This window comes from Prosopis cineraria, unplaced genomic scaffold (assembly GCF_029017545.1).
Source record: "Prosopis cineraria cultivar Desert tree isolate PC_DT_omini unplaced genomic scaffold, ASM2901754v1 PC10, whole genome shotgun sequence".
In the NCBI taxonomy this organism is placed as follows: Eukaryota; Viridiplantae; Streptophyta; class Magnoliopsida; order Fabales; family Fabaceae; genus Prosopis; species Prosopis cineraria.
This window is the reverse complement of record NW_026555341.1, coordinates 37,571,742-37,593,023: the sequence shown is the minus strand read 5'-3', so window position 1 is coordinate 37,593,023 and position 21,282 is coordinate 37,571,742. Positions and strand designations below refer to the sequence as shown.

At 31.4% G+C, this 21,282-nt stretch overlaps 1 protein-coding gene across 1 annotated transcript; it reads right to left on the bottom strand.

Annotated features, from left to right (window-relative positions):
- Nucleotides 1–3,126, bottom strand: LOC129322621 (uncharacterized). Its single transcript, XM_054968908.1, has 4 exons — nt 3,003–3,126; nt 1,710–1,796; nt 703–1,136; nt 1–624 (listed from the first exon to the last, which is right to left on the bottom strand). Exons 1-4 carry the CDS (start codon nt 3,124–3,126, stop codon nt 1–3), a joined length of 1,269 nt encoding a protein of 422 aa, XP_054824883.1.
- Nucleotides 3,127–21,282: the final 18,156 nt, after the last annotated feature.

The following is a 21,282-nucleotide window of genomic DNA, read 5'->3' as shown; positions in this document are numbered from 1 at the left end:
CTAAAGATATATTCTGTAGTAGTGCTTTCTCCTAAAGATGCCTGGACAATAAGTAGAAGAAATTATTTCAAGCAAAAGAGGAAACTGTAAAAATACAAAGAGGGTTACTGGAACACTAGCAAACATAATGACAAGAAGATAAGCCCATGAATGTGATGTGGTATGTTGCAGCATGATGATTATTGTTGTGGAAAAGGCGACTAACATAGCTACAATGGGTAGAAAAAGTGTAGAAAGGCCTATGTTCAGTTTTCCGGGTAAGGAATAAAGGAAGTCTTCCTCAGCATAGCGTGACGTAAGGATTCCTAAAAATGTCAGCACAGAAGTAGTAGAAGCAAACAAGGACACTGCATCGGAGAATAAGAAAACTATAAATAAATTTTTGTTCAAAAATACTGGGTACCCTGAAGTTCCATCATTTCCTCCTGGAACAGTGAAAGCAGTAGCAAACATGATGGTGATGATTAGAGCACCAACAACTGAGCATGAAGTTGCTGTTTGTTTCATCCATTCCTCTCCTTCCTTCTTGAGTCCTTTGTGGTTTTCTTTGAAATAGTCCAGAGGATTCAACCTTTCTTGGTTTAGTTGAAGAACATGTCTAGGTTCCACCACTTTCTCTACCGTCTATATTTAATTAAAGAAGTAAGGATCTAATAGAAAAGTTGTGATCAATTATATCTCAAAAGATTTGTTATATCTTACCTTGAACCACTGGAATTCCCGTTGCATCTGCAAAGCGGCACCGGAGATGCGGTTAAGTTGGGAAGCAGGAGCCAACATGGCTGCCATGTGCAGCAAGTTATTGCCGAAGGGGCCACTTGGCATTGTTGCTACCACATGGTTCCTAAAGCGAAATCCAAGGAGGAAGTTGAAAACTTCAGCTTGACGATATTTCACTGCATTGAAGAAAATATGCCCATGTTGTTGAGCTGAAATCATCTTCGACACTAATTCTGGTTTCTTTTTTAATACTTCGCACAAGAACTCTACATTCCCCGATTCAGTTGCTGCCAACAGTGCTTTTGTAATCATACCCTCTTTATCTTTGTTCAGACAATTTAGATTCTTAGAAACTAGCTTTAGAATTTCATCCGTCCGTCTATGTGCAACCTTCATCTTACGTATTCCCTTCATTCCTGGACAATTGGTAACTCCAGCTAAAATCATCAAGACTGAAATCTTGAAAGTATATCCAATTTAACTTTTAGGAAACTTTCAGCATACCTGATAACTTATATGTGTACGAGATGAGACTGTGTAGTAGATGCATCCCTATTGAGATGGAATTTTGTTAGCTTAATCATCCGAGCAAGGATCACATACACATGCATACAGAGGATATGAATGCATGCATGTCTCCATAGGTTCGCCTGTTTTTTTTTTTTTTTTAATTTTAACAAGGGTCACACACAGACACGTGTATATTGTATGTATATAGTGGTTTATCTTTTTCTTGTGTCGTACGTGGTTAATTTCACTTGTATGCAAACATTTAACATATATACATAAATTATGGATAGGACTTCTAATTATGCCCAAATTGAGCTCATACGGTTTTCAATTTCACATTTTATTTTCACATACCTGATTTTCATATGCCATAAATAAAATAAAGGACTATGCAACATCTTTTAATCCATATGTTCTAGTATTTGATTCTTAGTATTATCTGATTCCTTCTTCTTGTAAACTGATAGAGAATATTGTACCTTTAACATTGTTATTCATCTCGCCTTCCTGTTCATCAATGTCTACGCAGATATGCTCAGTGGCTGTGGTTGATGGTATTTTGATACCTTCCACCCAGAAAGTATCAAAGAAATGGAGAAGTATGATGAGCTTCTTCAAATAATAAAATAACTAAAAGAACAAGTAATTTGAGTGAAGCTATTCAATTTTTCTGAGATTGTTTCAACTATTTCATGTCACTTGCAAGCGCATGCACAAGCAAATTAGTTTCCAACATACTATGATTTCGTGAAATATAACAAGACCTCTTGGGCATTTGGGTTAGCTAGAATATTGTATATATAGTGAGCTTAAAATAAAAAATTGGAGGATTTGTTGAGCAATCTTAGCTGATAATTAATATTGGACCTGCTCCCATATATGCTAAAAAGCGAGATATTTCCTATTCTGCAGGTTTTTATTCCAATATTTTGAACCAGGAGGGAAACCACTCAATTCTCATGAGTGCCACATAACTAGGGCCCAAACTAAAATGTAGTTACGTTAACGTTGCCTATAAGCTAATGAGATATGTTTATTCCACTGACTTGGGAGAAGACAACATCAAAACAGGCTTCGAGTTCTATTATTATTATTATTGTCGTTGTTGTTGTTAGGAAGGCTGCATGTTTGTTATATCTTCGCTCTTCTATTGGTTTAAATTGGTAACTATATATTACCGTAACCAATGCAAATATATGCACATGCACATACATACATGTATAATGCTTAATTATTGCCACTGAACTGATCAACACAACAAAATTTTACAGCTATAATGACTACTATTATGCTGAGAAATAGCTTAAAACAATAATGATTTATGACAACATTAACCGTAAATATATGTAGAGTGTTGTATACAGAGCTTTGAGTTGGCTGAGTGAAAGTGATTCAGAAGATTGATTTTGGACAATTTTTCAAACAATCATTTGCACGCAGAACAAAGATAAATTAATGCATTGAGTGAAAAATTATCGAAGAATATGCTTTTAAGTTGACTACTGTACTTAGTGGACTTCCATTTGTGTTAGAGAGAAAAGGTGATGACATGGATATAATTATTTTAGAATGAGTATACTCAACCAGATATAATAAACAGAACACGAGGAAAATGAAATTATACCAGTGACAGTTAAAATAACTTCAGCTTCGCCATCTTTACTTTCATCATCATAATTATATTCAGCATTTTGACTAGTACATAACTAAATTAGCAAACAATATATAGAAAATATTGGGATAAACAGAATGTTGAACGGATAAGTACTAACAGAGATAAACACATCGCTTCAAGAACCCAATTTGACTTTTGTTTGGAGAATTAGAAAGATAGTATGCAATCTGCTGAATTGTTGACCGGTTCTTCACGTCAGCAGCAAAAAGTAGCTCCGGCATCGTTGAAGCAAATGCAAGGCAATATCTATTTATATATCATAATCATATAGAATGTCATAATCAAAAACGTGAACATATACATTAGAGAAAAAAATGAAAATGAGACATATATTATGACTTGATGAAATTATATAGAAGTAATTTTAAGAAATGTTACCAAGATTTTCAGTGACAAAACAGACTTTGAGAAACGAAGCACCCCTTATGCCTCTTTCTCCTTTGAAGAATTCCAAAGGAGTCTTCGAATAGAGATAACGCCCCATTTTATTGAAGCCACAATGAAAACCCAATGTAACAGGAAATATCCATTTCTGGTATTTATTTGAAGTTTCAAGTACATTTTTATTTTCCCTGACCAAGCGTTCTGCAATTGAAACGAGTCCGCTATGTGATGCAGCAATGGCAAGTGGAGTATATCCAGAAGAATCGTGTGTTACAAGATCATTTGGTTCGACTAATTCCATCAATTCCTCTATTATGCGCAAATGACCAAACTTTGCAGCCACGTGAAGAGGTGTTTCGCCTCTCGCAGAAAATTTTACCTTCCAATCACTAGGATGGTGATCAATGAATGCTTTTACAGCAGACCAGTTGTCCTCAGATATAGCCTTATAACAACCATCCACTTCAGTACAATCTTCTACCTCTGTCATCACGTAATCACCAATTCTTGACACACATACGCGCATAGATCATAGGAATAATTAAGAGAAAAGGTATGGAGAAATCAACCGAGAATGATTAATGAATGTGTCAGCATAGAGAAAATTGAATTGTGAACTTTTAACAATTTTATTATGGCACCTGTCTCTTCAGCATCACTTTGCGCTTCTTCTTGTTTTTCCGGTGGAGACGAGGTAGTAGTCTCATTAAATTCTGAACTTTGTTGTTTTCCCTCAGAAGGACCTTTGCCGCTAACTAGCTCACGACCTTTCCCTTGACATATAAGAAATGTACAGTTCAACATATGACATAAAATAGCATGAAGGTATGGCTTATAGCGAGTGTATCGTAAGAAAATTAAACCATGCGCTAGCTAATTCTCTCCATTTTTTATCAGCTAATTTCCCTATCAAACCCTCTTAGGGAATCTGGAACATGTTTGTGTGTCAATCACTTCTTGCCATTTGCTAGTGGTCTCAGGTAACATAAAGTAGTGGCAAATCGATGACTTTTTAAATGGTAGACAATTTTTCTGTCTTCAGTCCTACTCTCTATATGGAAGACGCTGGATTGGCTACTGACAGATGCAGCTAAAGAAAGTGGGTGGTTTTAGTTTTCTTTAAGTTAATAACGTTAGCTTAGTTGAAACTGAACCAAATGATGGAGATATATATACTGTAAAATACAACAAAAGTAATAATAAAAACTTACATTCATTTTCTTCATTATTTTCTCTCTCTTTTCTGCATTCAGCTTGCTTTTGTTGCAGCTACTACCTTAAGAGTTATAATTGTGATTCTCACAGTACCATATGACAAGCCGGGGGTGAGGGACACACGAAGATCTTCAAATCAATACAACATCCACTAATTTCACAGGATGTTGAAGAAGCTAGCTAGAGCTGATACTATGCCGGCTACTTGTTGGATTTCTAGGAAATCAAGTCTTGATCAAGGAAAATGTAGCCTAAATAGCACCTCTAAAGTTCTTCAAGAAATTATAATCTTGACATGATTAACTAATGACAAGGGCTTATCCGCAGAAGTTTAAGGATTAAGAAGGAGCTCACCACAGGGGACTGACCTTTAAATTTGGAAGGAGGAGCCTGTGGATTGTATGCACGACTGAGACTATTCCATGCATCCTTGGCTTTTGAGGTATATCGTATATAAGAGTGATTGTTAGGCTCACAAGAGATGCGAATGACGTGCAATGCTGCAGCATTCTTTCTCTGCAGCATTCTTTCTCTTCCGCACTCTTTAGTCTGGTTGGTTTTTCACTACCACTCGTCTCTCCCCAAAGATCTAGAGATATTAGATAGTTCTCTACCCATTTAAACCAATCTTTATGGGACGACTCTGTGAGTGGTTCTGCAACTATGTCGTTGAAATTGCGGTTCGCTGCAGACATAACTCAACCTGAAACTGTTGTTGGAACTTGGAGATGGTGATGCACTCTACGTATTACGCTCCTGTGACCATGAGTTCAGTTTGAAAATTGAAATTGTAGCCAGCAGTTAATTGACAATATTTCGTTGAAAGGAACCAAGATTATAGACATCACTTACCAGTTGAACTTGGCTATGTAACTTCCCTTCTATGACTGAAACTCTTGAACGGTGTGTCAATAGCTTCTCTTCTTTAGAATTGACATATTAAAAACAAGAGCTCGAACTGGGCCCCGCATGATGAGCGAGGGAGGAAGACATGGTGCGGCTCCAAAAACTGGAACCAAAGGGAGCCTGCTTGGTTCGGAAGACACGTGTCCTGCAAATGTTTCAAAAGGTCACGTGGCATAAATGGGTGACCAAGCCAACTTGATAGCACCTTTCGGTATCAAAAGTGGGGATATTTCTGTGGGTATCAGATTTTTCACTCTCCATCATTGAAACTTTGGAAGACCAGTTGATAATTGCGATTGTTTAAAAGGGGAAGTCCAAACATTACTCCTTTCCATCATTATTATAAGATATTCTTTTAAATATCAAAGCATAAATTGACTACCAAGACATAAATAGAAATGAAAGAAAATGAAAAAAGAGAAACTAGACAGAAGAAGAAAGTGAAGAAGATATAATTTGAAAAAACAACAATCAAGGATCTCTATATAAAATTCATATCAGTTAATGAACTCAAATAAATTGTTTTTAATTTATAATTAATTATTATTAAAATCCAAATAGATATTTATTAATAAAAGATTAACTTAAATCAACAAGTATCTATTTGAGTTTTGACAATAACTAATCATTATTTGATATAAATTTCATACAGAGGATTATTATTTTCTCATGTAATTTTCTCTCATTGGCTAATCAAGAAAAAACAAGAAGGAGAGAAAAATTATTAATTTCATAGGGACAATAATAACTTTATATTATTGTAGAAAATATTACCTCTAAATCACAACATAAGTTTTTTTTCTAAAAACTTTGCTTGGTCCAACATATAGGATATCAGGTTAATGTTATATATTTTTCTCCCAGTAAACCCTTACTTTATTAAGTAATTAATGAGGGTGTTTTAAATAATCAAATGTTATATTTATTAAACTCAAAAATACAATTGAAAGATGTAAAAAATTTTAACAAAATCAAAATTTTAACTAACTTTTTCTATAAATCTAAATTAATTAACAATGACTTATATTATAATTTAGATATAATGAAACTTAAAATTTTAATGTATTATTTATATAATTTTCATTAGATATTACTAACGGAACAAAATATTTTTTGGACAAAAACTAATAGAATAAATATATATTTATTTCAAATTATTTTACCTACTTTTGAATTTTAGTTATAAAATTATTAAACATACAATAATCTAAAAATTTTGAACTGCAACATGTATAAGGATGAAAATATAGGGAGGTAGGGAGAGGAAAATGAAAAACATTTATGGGTAAATTTGGGAATAGAGTTTTTTCTCTAAAATCTCCTGTATTCAGAAAGAAAAGTTAAAAAAGAAAAACATGTGGGTCTAACATGATTTAAATTTGATGAGTAGCTTAATTAAGCAGATTCACTCAATGAGTGTCTCATATGGTATGATAAGAATGATTTGATTTAATTAAACAGCTATAAAATATTTTGTTATATAATATTTAAAAAATATCAAATCTCATTTTTTGAGGGGATAAATAAGTAAGAAGTGTTCTGATCATAAAAATTATTTTGAATCTTTGAAGACAAATATATCTTGATAATTTTTAAGTATATATTGATAAAATTATATAGCTGTAATTAAGACGCTCATTAAACAATTGTACTTATGTTACACACAAAATCCAAATCCATTTTCTTTTTCTTACTTTTCTCTTCCACTTACTTTTCTATGTCACCAAACATAGCATTTGAGACTTTTAAGATATGATTAATAAAATTTTATAAAGCCATCTTCAATTGGGAGGTAATTAATTATAAGATTTTCTAATTTGTACATCTATTAAATAAAAATAAACATAAAACAATATGTAATTTTAAATACATTGTTAACCAACTTATGGAGATGTAAATTACCTAGTTAAAAGTAGCTTATGATTTTAAATAGAGGAATCTCCTTACCTTTATAGGAAGGTAGGGTTGTCAAAGGAAATTTTTTCAATGGTAATCAAATTGAGTGACAATCAACCATATAAAAGTCAAGCTTGTTTTCTTTTTTTTTTTTCGGCTTTGATATATATATATATATATATTGTCACCTCTTGCTGAATGACACAAAATATATCTATAAACACACATATTTTAATCCTTAATTTAATAAGATTTTCTTTTTTTTTAGAATTGTAGTTAGTTATATTTGTATTAGGTTTGGGACATTCTTATGTTCTTCAAATGAAAGTCTTAATATTTTTATAGAAATTTTAGCAGAGCTTCCCTCATAAATAGGATCTACTGAAAATTCTACAATAAAATTTTCAAACAAAAAAATAAAAAAAAGCACTATAACTAAGAGCTCTACTCCTTCCAGCCGATAGACAAAATATATAACAAAATAAGGATCGTAATTGTAGTTTATTTAGAGCACCTAATCATATTTTTTATGACATAATATATAAATTTTATATTTACATCAATAGGAAATATTTATAGAATAAATTTCCACCCAGCTCCACAAAAGTCCTTCATTAGTTAAGCAAGACGTACAGCATCAATTGCTCTATTTGGGACTAAAATAACTTTTCAGTTATTAACATCCTCTCCGTAGCATTTTGTAAAATCAAAATGAATAAAATACAATAGTTATAAAAATTAAATGAGGAAGCAATTTAGTGTAAACAAATTTATAAACTTGAAATAAAAATTCTTTATAACTTTAATAACAAGAACATTTAAATTTGGAATAACAAAGCAGTTTTAACATTTGATATTAGCAATTAAAAATGATTAAATAATAAATAAGAATAATAATATTTACTAATTGAAAACCATTAAATATGTAAAATTCATATTTTTGGGGGTTTATCAAAATAATTTACAAATGTGGACACATAGTCCACGAGAGTAAATAACCAAACACAGCTTATGCCATGAAGAAAAATATAGACACACAGTCTACGAGAATAAGTAACCAAACGCAAACAAAGCCATGAAATAAATGTAGATACATAATCCACGAGAGTAATACTAACTAAACACGGCTTAAAATTATGAAAACAAATGCAAGTGTTAAACCCACGAATAACAAATATGAGAATAGAGCTCACAAAAATCAAACTAGCTAGTCATTAGCCATGGCTTGCCAAGGGCTAATGAAATTGCCATTAACAATCAATGTTCTATATAAAATTCCTTTCAAATTTATTTTCAAACATGCGAGAAGTCATCATTATTAAAATATAATTCCTATTTTCAAAATCAAAATCGTATGAATAGTTTTGAGTATTAAAAACTTGCCAAAATAAAATTTCATAACTAATGTCCATATTTAGCATTTACTTATAACCTTAAAATAACCAAAGTTGATATTGAGAGGGAATTCCTGCATTCTGATGGCCTATGTGCCACAGCAACTTGTGCACATACTGTGGCATGAGGCACAAAACTATTTTTCTATGTTTTTCGCACTTTTTGATGTCAGGTGGCCTGACCTTGCCCCGAACTCAATCCTAAGGCTGAAATCGTAACCCATAACACCTATTAGCTTTCTATAACCATACACCACATTAATTTACTTTAATTAACTTTATTTACTCAACTAATTAAAGATTAAATTCTTCATGATGTTATAGGCTATACTCATAAAACATCAGATCTCAAATTTTTGGTGAGGATGGAGAGTGTTATGATCGTGATAATTGTTTTGATTAATTTTTGGAGGGAAATGTATGCATCTTGTTAATTTTCAAGTATTGATAGAATTTAATATTTATAATTGAAAGATTGATTGAGTGAGTAGATTTAAGCTACTCATCAAATTCAAATCTTGGTGGAGTGCAAGTGATTTTCGAGGATTCCTGAAGCAATCATCTGCAGAAGGATAAATGAAATGAGTGAAAATTCATTGAAGAATAATTCCAACAACAAAAAATTCATTGAAGAATATGCATCTTAGTTGGATGTAAATAATTTTGGAATGAGCATATTCAACTAGATATTAATGAATATAATATGATGGTTAAAATAACTTGAGCTTCACCATCATTACTCTCATCATCATAATTCAGTATTTTGGCTAGCGTATAAATAAAATTGCTTCTTTCTGTCAGAAACTCATCATTTTATCCGTTATTTGCTCATGCGAAATATTGTCATTAATTAATACTCTCTTATAAGACAACATAGATAATTTAACTTGTTGGAAACCAAACATTCTCTGGCTAAGGGGGAAAAAAAGAAAAGAAAACCAAACACTCAGAGGTTGATGGCTTGCAATACCGGATTGTGTCTCCAATATCCGAAAGTCAGCATTTTCTAGGATAATTCTCCTTTTTTTCCCCGAGTCTAACCCCAAATAAACTTCTCAACCATAAATAATCTTTCACGCCAACAAAGCACCTCAACCACTTAGTGTACAATACTCTCTCTTGTTTTTAATATAAAATAAAGTTTGAAAACTTTTTTTGTGCTTAATATAAAATGAAGTTAGAGTAATTAATACTTTTTTATTATCATTTAAATTACTAAACAATAATTTATTATGGTTATTAATAAAGAAATTTATATATACTTTTTTTTAACAATATTAAGATTATACCAAACATTTTGTCAATAAGCATGAAATTAGTTAATTCCATCTAGAGAGAGTAAGTGATCAATAATTCATATTGATAATCATGCATCCTATTGTAATATTTGTTTTTGTTTTGTGAGTAAATTTTCTATGTTTTTTATTTAAAAGTCATTTTATAATTAAGATATATAAAGTAATTATTATTTACTGGATTTTGACGATCGAGTCACCAGGTATCTTTGGCCTGGAGCTAGAAATTAAGTTTAGAAATAATTTACTCATCTAATTAAATTCCCTTTTCTCAATTGAATATAGGCTTTGGACTAGGAGATGCTCCAGAATTCAGATGCTCCAGAATTCACTAGAGAATTCTATAACAGTATGGAACAGTTTCAGTTTCACGTGAATGTGTGCACTGTGCAAAGGAGAGAGGGTACTTAACTCTCATAAGCCATAAGGGCTTTGGATGACACAAAATTTTGGCGTATCAGTACTGTATTTGAGGGCCGGTGGACCAGGGCAGGGTAGGGCAGGGCTGTCCCAATACCGTCGCGTTTCCAATTACAAAACATGGGCTATGCAACTTCTCAGATGACTTGGCTATGCTACTTTCCTTCTATGACGGAAACTCTGGAACGGTGTGTCAATGGCTTGTCTTCTTGTTTTTTCCCTCAACCAACCAATGGCTTATCTTCTTGAGGATTCGCATTTTAAAACGACAGCTAGAACTGGGCCCCGCATGATAAGGGAGGGACGAAGACAAGACATGGTGCGGCTCCAAGAACCTGGAACTGTAGGGAGCTTGCTTCTTTCGGAAGACACGTGTCCTGTGAACTTTTCAAAACGCCACGTGGCATAAATGGATGGCCAGGCCAACTTGATGGCATCGTTTGGGATCAAAACTGGGGTATCTCTGGGAATCACATTTTTCACTCTGCATTACTGGAATGTGGAATTGGAAGTCCCGTTGTCCAAGACTTTTTGTATTGCGTACACTATTAAAATATCAGGGGGAGTGTTTTAAGAGAAAAATCTACTTTGAACGAAAAAAGTCTGAACATTACCCCTTCCTAAAATATATTTAATATTTTTTTAAAATATCTTTTATTAGGTGATAATTAATAATGTTTTTAATTAATTAATATATGACTTATTGAATAAAAATAAATATAAAATAAATATTTAAATACTCCTTCCGTTTAAAAATGTAAAGCATTTTTTGAGGAGTTGAATATTTAAAATTAAAATGTAGGATATTTTTAGTCTTTCGAAGTGTAATCATTGTTTTTTTTTTTAAAGTGACTGTATTGATAATAACTTTATATTTATTATAAAGTATTTAATAAGGATAAATATAAAAAGATAAAGTTAGTTGAAAAGAAGATAACTATTTTATTGGGGGTGAGATTTAATTAAAATATCTCATATTTTTAAAGAGAAGGAATATTATTAACTAGCTTATTAAATGTAAGTCAATTAACTTTGTAGTTTTTAATAGAGTTGTACACAACAGTATATATACTCCCTCTATTTTTATTTATAAAAAAACTATTATTTTTAATTTTTTTATATAAGAAAAATTATATTTTTCACTAAATATTTATCATAAATTTTTAAATTACTTTTTATAATTTCATTATTCACAATCACAAAAAATAATTAATGAAGACTTTATTAATATAATTAATAAATAATATTTTAATTTAATTTCTTTCTTTTTAAATATAATTAATATAATTAATTAATTTTTTTAAATTGTGTGATTTATTTTTTTTTAAAATAAAAATAAAGGTAATATCTCCTTTCTCCATGGACTACCTTTCATCGTGCAGGTGAAGGCAAAAATTAAGGCTTTCAATGGTAACCAGAGTGACAACTAATCATACAAAGAGTCAAGTTTGTTTGTTTTTGCCTTCCAATCATGCGACGGTTGTTAGGATCTTAAATATCAAAATCCAAATATTATACTCAATTAGTTAATTTCCAGTCACATTATTAACTTTTTATTATAATATTTTTATACTCCCTTCAATGTTAAAGAGTGAAAGATGTTAAATATAATCCTTCCATTTAAAAATATAAAATATTTTTAATCAAATCTCACCTCTCAATAAAATAATTAATTACTTTTAAATTAATTATATCTTTTCATATTTACCCCTATTAAACACCCTATAATAAATATAAAGTTATTTTTAATAGGGTACTTTTAAAAAAAAGACAATGATTGTATCTTGAAAAATTAAAAATACCTCATATTTTTTAACACCCAACCCCTCAAAAATGTCTTATATTTTTTAATAGAGGTAGTATGTATGGGAACAAAACCAAAATTTTATTAAATTTTTAGACATAAGTAATTAGTTTTAATTTTTTATTGAGGTAAAATATGTTATAATTAATTTATAAATAAAACCAGAGAAATAATAAATAGAGGGAGAATATTTCAAGAAAAAGGAAAGGAAATGTGAAAGCTACTACCTTTCTCTAGTTTGGAATGAAGGAATAAATTGGGGAAAGGAATGTATAAAATACTTGAAAGACTACTATAGCATCAAATATTATCCTATTAAATAAAAAATAAAAAACTTTTGTATAATCCAATTAAAACTGATCCTACGTTTTGTGAGCTCATGCCTGTTGGAAAAAAGTTAATGACCGGAGATAGTGAAGAAGTGGAATAATAAATTAACATTCAAAAGATCACATGGCAATGTAACCATCTGTATGATCAATAAACTGATCCATTTCACATACTTTCTCGTCTCTCCCCGTTTTTTTTTAATAAACAATAATAATATCATTAAAAAAACAAGAATTTACAATACATGGGTAATAAAATAATCTAAAGGACAAAGAGGTAAGAAAAGAGAAAGATCATATTTTCTCCTCGCGATAAAGGATAAAATTTAAACGTTTTTTTTTTCAAAATATAAGATAAAATTAAAACAGTCAATATGAAAATTATTAATTTCTTCTTATATTAAAAATTGGATGGAATATTGTGATTGGTTGAGCTGGGGATTAAAATATGAAATAGATTTTAGAAGTTGATTATTTTTTCAAACTCATTTCTTCTCACCTGCCAATCATGTTTAATAGGCGGAACCTAGCCTCCAAATTCCCATGCCCTTTGGTTTGCTGCAGTGAAAACCAAAAAACTCAGACACATGGCTTGCAATCAGTGATTCTGTCCTTCACCAATATTCGAAAGTCAGCATGTTTTTATGGAAGTGGGAATATTGGGACCTAGATGAGTTGGTTCACATGAGTTGAGAAAAATATAAGATGGATTGAATTTAATTTTTATTTGAGTTATTTTTTTTTTTTTAACTCCACGCAACTCTTATGATAGGTTATTCAAGTTAATTTACATAATTTGATTTATATTCTTGAACTTAGCTTCACAAGGACACGGGGTCATAATATTTGTATAATTTTACCAAATACATCGACGCACTGGTTTGTTTAAAATAATATTTTATTTATTAATTTTAATAAAATGATAAATTTTTGAAATATTTATTTCATTCGCATTTTAGTTTACGGCCAAAGCCTTCCTCATGCTTTTTGAATTTCTATGGGTTAGTGATAACTTTAATCTATCCCAAAAAAAAAAAAAGCCTCAGCTTTAGGTGATGTGCACCTAAATACTTTGTGGAGAAGTTCATTGAAATTTTCATTAACAATAATCACCACACTAATAGTTTTGATATGCATGAAAGGTGAGCTGTCTTTTAACTATGTCGGAAGTGATAAGCAACTATATATGTAAGTATATAACTACTTTCATGCTCGCAAAAAGCATATAGAAATTGATGCTCACTTTTCATGGGATCATGTTCTTAATGGTCGTATTTCCATACGTTATGTTTCCTTTGAAGACCAGCTTGTTGACTATTTAACTAAACTTTTGGGCTCTACTCGATTTATCTCTTTGCGACTTTGCATAACACACTCGTCTTGGCCATACCACCCTCTTGTTGAGTGGGGATGATAAAACAGACAATTGTGTGGGCCAATTTATATCTAAATCTAAGCCTAAAGTGAAGTCCAAGTTTGCTTTAGTTACTGATATTATGACAGTTGATTAACTAAGCACGTGGTTTCTGTTTTTCAGTCATACCTGATTATTTTTATTATTTTAATTTTAGTTTATTTTGTTTTGCTTTGCTGTCAGATGTCAGTGTATGCATACGTCTTGTAATTCAGTCTCTATATATATATATATATATATATCAAAGTCTCTCTTCTCTGATGCAATTCAATAAAAAAAGAAATATTCAGTTTATATTTTCTGTTTTTCTCTCTGTTCAAACTTGTCAACCCATTAATATTCTGACGAAACCTATTTCCAGGATCCATTACACTCTCTACAACCTATGCTAAAAAAAGTTCTCATCAATCACATCTATTAAAATCTTTGATTTATCATATCTTTTTACCAATATATAGAGTATAAACATGTGTGTATGTGCGTTATATCTAGGCCAACAAAATCATTAGAAAATCCTCAAAAGCATTTAATTATATTTCACTTCTTACATTGAACCACTGCATTTCTCTTTGCATTTGCTAAGTAGCACCGGATATGCGATTGAGTCTTGAAGCAGGAGCCAACATGGCTGCCACGTGCAGCAAAGTATTACTGTCAGAGGGGAAATGAGTGATGATACTGAATTCCTAAATCGAAACCCATGGAGGAGGTTGAAAATCTCAGCTTGACGATATAAAATACTAGAGAAGAAAATATTCCCCTCCGGATAAGGAACAGTGACCAGAGAGATTAGTTCTGGGTTTGATTTCAATACTCGTAACAAAAACTCAGCTTGCCCTTGCCGAGCTACAACTCTCAGAGCTACTGCAATTTGGTTACTTTTCTTGCAATTGCAGTAGTTTTCAATTCAAGATGGAAGTTTACTATAATACAATATTGCTATATAAAAATTGATCCTATCACTTGCCATGAGAAGGTTGCCAATATTAAGAGCAAGTTAATATGCATGTTTAATGAATATTTAAGTATAGGGACATCTACCAATCTTGGAGTTGGTAGGGTTGCAAGTAGATCGAAGATATAAAGCCTCAACTATTATTATTCATCATTCTTCCTTAACTTCAAGTATTTCAACATCAACTTCTTGTGATGATGCATTTGTTGTAAGTTTTAAATTCCTTATCTTTTTAAATTCTTTCACTTTTTTCACTAATCTAGTCTTTGTTTGATATTTTCTAATCCTTTATAAATACATGATGCAGGATTATCAAGATATTTATGCAATTATGGATCATTCTTCTTTGGATTAGTATCAACTTGAAAATTATTTAGAGGAACCAATACTTAAGTCTGATAGTTAGAAAGAATTAGATGTCTTGCAATGGTGGAAGAGGTATCAACATTGATATCCAATTCTTTCAAGGATGGCAGCTGATATTCTTAGCATGTCGATCACTACAGTAGCCAGTGAATTAGCTTTTAGCATCGGTTCACGCCTCTTAACAAAGCACAGAAGTTCCATTCTTCCAACTGATGTTCAGGCTATCATTTATGTTCGTAACTGGTTACATGGTATTGTGTACAATAGTAATTTTAATTTATATTTATTTTATTTTTTTACCATGCAAACAACATAATAAATAATAACTATAATTTTGTAAGCATTTTTGTTTACTTTTGTTGCAGATAATGAAAGTGAAGAAGAAGAAGAAGAAGAAGAAAATCTCAATATTTTTGCCCCTAAGTGGATCACAATCGAATTTTGTTGAACTTGATGATAGTGAAAAAGAAGAAGATAATGCTGATGCTATCAATGTTTGAGTTATTGAGTATTTATGTGTATTGATTTAAAAATTCTCATGAGACTATGGTTCTTAGTGGTAGATGTGGATAGATTTAGCTAATCTTGGCTTCATTGCATGCTATCATTTTCATTTGAATTGTGTTTCTAACATCTAGCTCATTTAGATGTTTTGTTTGTTTGGTTATTGCTACTTGTTGAGCTTATTGCAACTTGCTTATTGTGGTTAGTTTGTTTGTTTATCACTTATTATTGTTTAGCTTATGTGATTTGATATTTAAGTAAGATTTTATGTTATAGTCGAATGAATGAACCAATTTCAATTTGAAAAAAATAAAGGACTCAAAGTTTGCAAGACTGGCCTTAAGTTTGTTATGCTTAAGGCCGAGCTTTAGTATTGAACCCCTCAAAGGGGACTTAGGCTTAAGCAGGCTGGCCTTTTTAGGATTGAGCCAGTCAAGGGCCAGCCCTTTAAGGTCAGGCTAGCCCATTTTTCTAGCTCTAGATGGGTTCAGGTTTAAAGATGAGTTAAGTGTTGTAGGAGAGGGTAATAATGGAGGGTCATTTTTGGATATTCATCTGCAATTTGGTAGAGTTGACTAGAACTACATTGAAGATCTCATAGAGCAAGTAAAGGAGAAACAGAGAATCTTGTGAGAAGGTCATAGCTTAATCGATAAGTCAATAATAAAGTATGTGCTCATCATCCAACATATTGAACTTGAGACCTCTAAGTACATTACAGATGGGGATGATGAATATGTTGAGTATCTGGGTATTGGTGACTTATTGGAAGCTGAAGGTAATTACGAAGGTCATAAAGAACCCTAGTGTCCCATTGAGTAAGAGGGCACTAGTGATGGAAGTGGAGATGTAGGTGATAAGTGTGAGGTAACAAAAGGTAAAGCAATCAACTTAGATCAATGTAAGGTTGCTAATATTAGTCATGAAAATGGTGCAAGTGAGGGTTTAAGCTTAGATGAGGAGACTGATAGTAAAGGATTTGAAAGTAGTAGTGAAGATACTAAAAGTGGGATGAGGATTCTCAAGATAAGACTTCATTAAAGTAGATGATGGATTCAATTAAGGCGTGTAGTGGAGAGCTTAAAGATAAAGATGACTTGGATAGTGAAGAATTAGGCTCAGATGTTGATGATGGCTATTGGAGGAGGGTATAAGGCTTGGAGACTTTTATGGGCTAGACTCTCAACCTTTTTTCATGTTGAGCATGGCATTTGCCAATAAGGAGGAGGCATTGAGTGTAATAGAAAGGCATGTTATTTTAGTAAGAGTTAAACTGACTTGTAGCAAGAGTGAACCCCATAGAGTAAAGGCTAAGTGTAAGAAAACCTACCCTTTGAGTTACACGTGCCCTTTTAAGATATTTTATTGAATTGATAATGTTTGTAACTTAGGAAAACTTCGGATTTAACTTAGGGTATATGGATAGTTTGTTATGTTTCATTGAACTTGTAGGTGGAAGTAATGATATGGTCATGAACTTAGGATAGAATTGTGAACTATTTTATCAAACACTTTGTAAAGGCATCAAGCCTTCTCTTGGTGCTTTTGATATTACATGATCCCAATTTCAATCAATCTCCATTTTTTCTCTCTCTGTTTTTTTTTTTCAAATTCATTAACATAGGTTGGCAATGAGTAATAATATTTCAAAAACTTTCAATTTCAATTACTCTTTCAATTGAACTTAATCTCACAGCAACAAGGGCCTAATTTGTTCAAGTCAATCTAAAACTATTTCATTAACTTCACTCTTGGTACGTTACAAGGAGGGACCATTTTATTTAGGTAAATCCAACATGAAATATATCATCCTAAATTAAGGACCCACTATACCTCCAAAGAAAATAAAGTCATACCAAATAGATAGAGAACGAATCAAACAAGCTACTACATTGTAATTAATCAAAGACATTCATTTAAGTCAGTGCAAACACCACCAAATGTACTTCTCTTAAGACAAAATAAAGAAACTAAGCACCAACGACAGCTTAAGTTAGTGCATACACAAATATGACCCATGACATAACTAGATCCATATCAACATTCTTATTCTTTAATTTCTCTTGATCCCACTTTAGTTCATCAATAATGGCATTAATCTGCTCTTTTGTTCCTTCACTCTGTAGATGCTTCTTATGTAATGTTTGAATAGACATTACCATTAATCACACTACTTAGCACATAAAGGCAATTAGAAGTCATTGAAATCTAAAATTACCATAATTTATAAAAATTAAAATATAGAAAATAAATCTTTAAAAATAGTTGGGATCCCAAAAACCTTTAAAAACATGTTTAAAATGCCAAAACATAAGTATTTTATATACAACGAAAGTTTATAAGAATGCATAATCACAAAACATTTGAAAACATAGGCAAAAAGGTTATTTTCATCTAAAAGGACACACATGCCATGACTTGTATGCTTTCATTATACCATGTGCCATGGTGTATGTACTCATGATAACAAACATCTTTTCTACACGAACTTCAAACGTGCATCATTTTATGTAAGATGTCTGATTGGAGTGATTTAAGCATCTACACAAAGCTTTTCTTATAATCTAACTAATGACATAAGTTTTACGTCAATCTGATATTTCATTTAAAAATTGAACACCCGAATGTAAAATGACCATTTTCTATTACTTTTCCACATACGAGCGTCACAAATCACAACATTAATTTGTGTCATTAGCCACCACTAAGGTCTTAATCACATCTAATAGAACATTATTTACCTAATTGGACAGTTATATTAACAATCATGTAATCATAATACCATTTGGCCATTCAACTGTCTTGATTCATATCAAAAGAAGGTCATTTTCACATACACAAACATAGTCACTTTTTGGCCAAATTTTACACATCACAATAATCTCAAAACATACAACCTTATACTTGTGTTGTACTAGTATCTTAGCCCTCTAATCAAACTTCACACATTTTCACATCTTAGGGCTAAGATGCACATACAGTCATACAAAAGCAACTAACAATTTATAAAAATTATATATATATATATATATATATATATCAATAGAAAATTCATTACACAATCCCATATATAGAAATATAGTAAACCTACTACTCCTAGCCCAAGTCTCTTCCTCTACTACTACCAACATCTGAACTTATAAAATAGTAACCATAGAGTGAGACCAAGTCTCAATAACCAACATAATCCAAAATTTACAATTAACAAGTAAAACCATAAATAGGTAAATAAAACATTATTAAATGATAAGCTTATAAATATACTTATAATTATACAATCAATATCATATTCATGATCATACTATCCAACCAAACCTCTGTATCTACCTTCAACTAAATTTGTAGGCTATATCGAACTAACTCTATATAAATTAATCCTAGCTCACCTTCCATGAGGGAACTACTTGGCTAAATGTGTTCCATTTTGCTTTTGAACTACAGATCCCCCCTATCACACACGCAATCAAGGTATCATTTATTCTAACACCACATCTCACAGATGCTAAGGAGCATAGTCTTCTCATACCCATATGAGCATTAAGGAGAGAAATTCTCCAACACTGCACCTTTTTCGGGTACTAATGAGAGTATATGTTGCACCTAAAATCCTAAGGTGTCAACATTGCTATGTGGACTTTTACACTACTCTACCAAGGGTGAACTTCACACTTTATCATGATCATGACTTTTACATAATGCATTATCATATATTCATATATGTATAAAATAATTTACATTTATCATATTAGCCTTTAAAAACCAACTTTCTTTAATAAACTCAATTTATAAATCAAATCATATTTCAATTCAAAATCATATAAGTTTCAAATCATGTTAATGTACATTATCATATATCATATTACAAAATTTACTTATAAATAGTTAAACTAGCTAATAGATAGTATGAATTATCTGGTTACTTCAACTTTTCTATTCTAAAAAGGATTGCCCATGGTACTTTTGCTCTCTTCTCAATTGCTTATAATAGTAGTGAATCATGTCAATCTACATAATTATGCATTATATGTTAATTTCAAATTGAACACAAGTACTTATTAATACAAGTTAAACTAACTTAATCTTCTAATTCCTTCCCTTAAGTTTAACCACTTTCTATAAACTTTCTACAACTTCTATTAACTTTCTTATTACCAATAGAAGATTTTCACACTTAAAAACTTCTCAATTAAGGCTAAAGTTAAGCCCAATGCTTCAGAGCTCAACCATTAACCATTAAACTAATTATAAATCCTTTCTTTAATTTTCAATTTCCCTTTTTTAACTATAGAGCCAAAAACTAACTCTTCATAACTTCACAATTCAATTTCTCTGTATCTCAAACTAGGAGAAAATAGGATGGAATATAAGAGTAGGGAGGTATGAAGCTTACTCAATAAGTGACAAGTTGGAACTATCTCTCAGGTACTTAAGATAACATGCCTTAGCACCGCTGCCATCCTTTTCCTCTCCTTTCATGTTCTTTGCCTTATTTCTCCTCTAGCCCATAAACTTATCCACATAATTAATATTCAAATTTTTTCTCCAAGAGCTGTGACGCATGAGTTACTACACACTCTAGCTCATCCATGCAGCCTCGTTAGCTTTAATTCCACTCGATCTTAATCATACAATTGTCCAACAATCCTAAATGTCAACCCACCATCCAAAATCATGATTACATAATTAGTCTACTAATTTATTAATTTATCCTTAATTAGCAATTAGTTGCTAGATAAAAAATTCAAGATGTTACATCTCTCTTCACAAATGTCATCTATATGCTCCATAAGTACATTAATAAAAAAATTTACCCTCTTCATAAGTTTCAGACAATGCCATGTAAAATAGCCATATCCCCTTCTTGAAAAAACCATCAATGTTCAATGAGCATAAATGATAGCATATACAAGTTACAAAGAATAAGAACATACCCCTGTCATCCATCATTAACAACTATAAATCTTTTGCTAAGGTTATTCTTACTCCAAGAAGTCCAGCGAGGGGCTAACTTTCTACAATAGAAATACCTCTTTAGACCTTAATAGCTTAGCTCAGCACCCATCCTTAACAAGGTCACCCTCCTTCCAATACTTGAAGAGCTTCAACTACTACCTACCCTCTCGATGATGAAGACTTTGCATTTGAGCTCCTTGATCTTTTAGGTTTCTTTGTTGGTCATTCATAGAATGTGGCTTTTATGCCACATAGGTATCGCATCAATGACTAAATTAGTGCTAGCTACAACCCACATGACATGATAGATAAGTAGTGTTTTACAATGACCTTAAGTTTTAAATCAAACAAAAATTTTTCAATGAATACTTTATTTAAATAAATTTTATAGCAAGCAGAAATTGGTAGTTTATAGGAATCTAAGCAAGAAATTTTATTCAGGATCTAAAGTTTAAATTTTTTTTGAGAAAAAATTAGTTTTAAATTATAGAAAAATTTTGTGCTCTCTTTGGTAATATTTTTATGCCATTTCTTATGATATT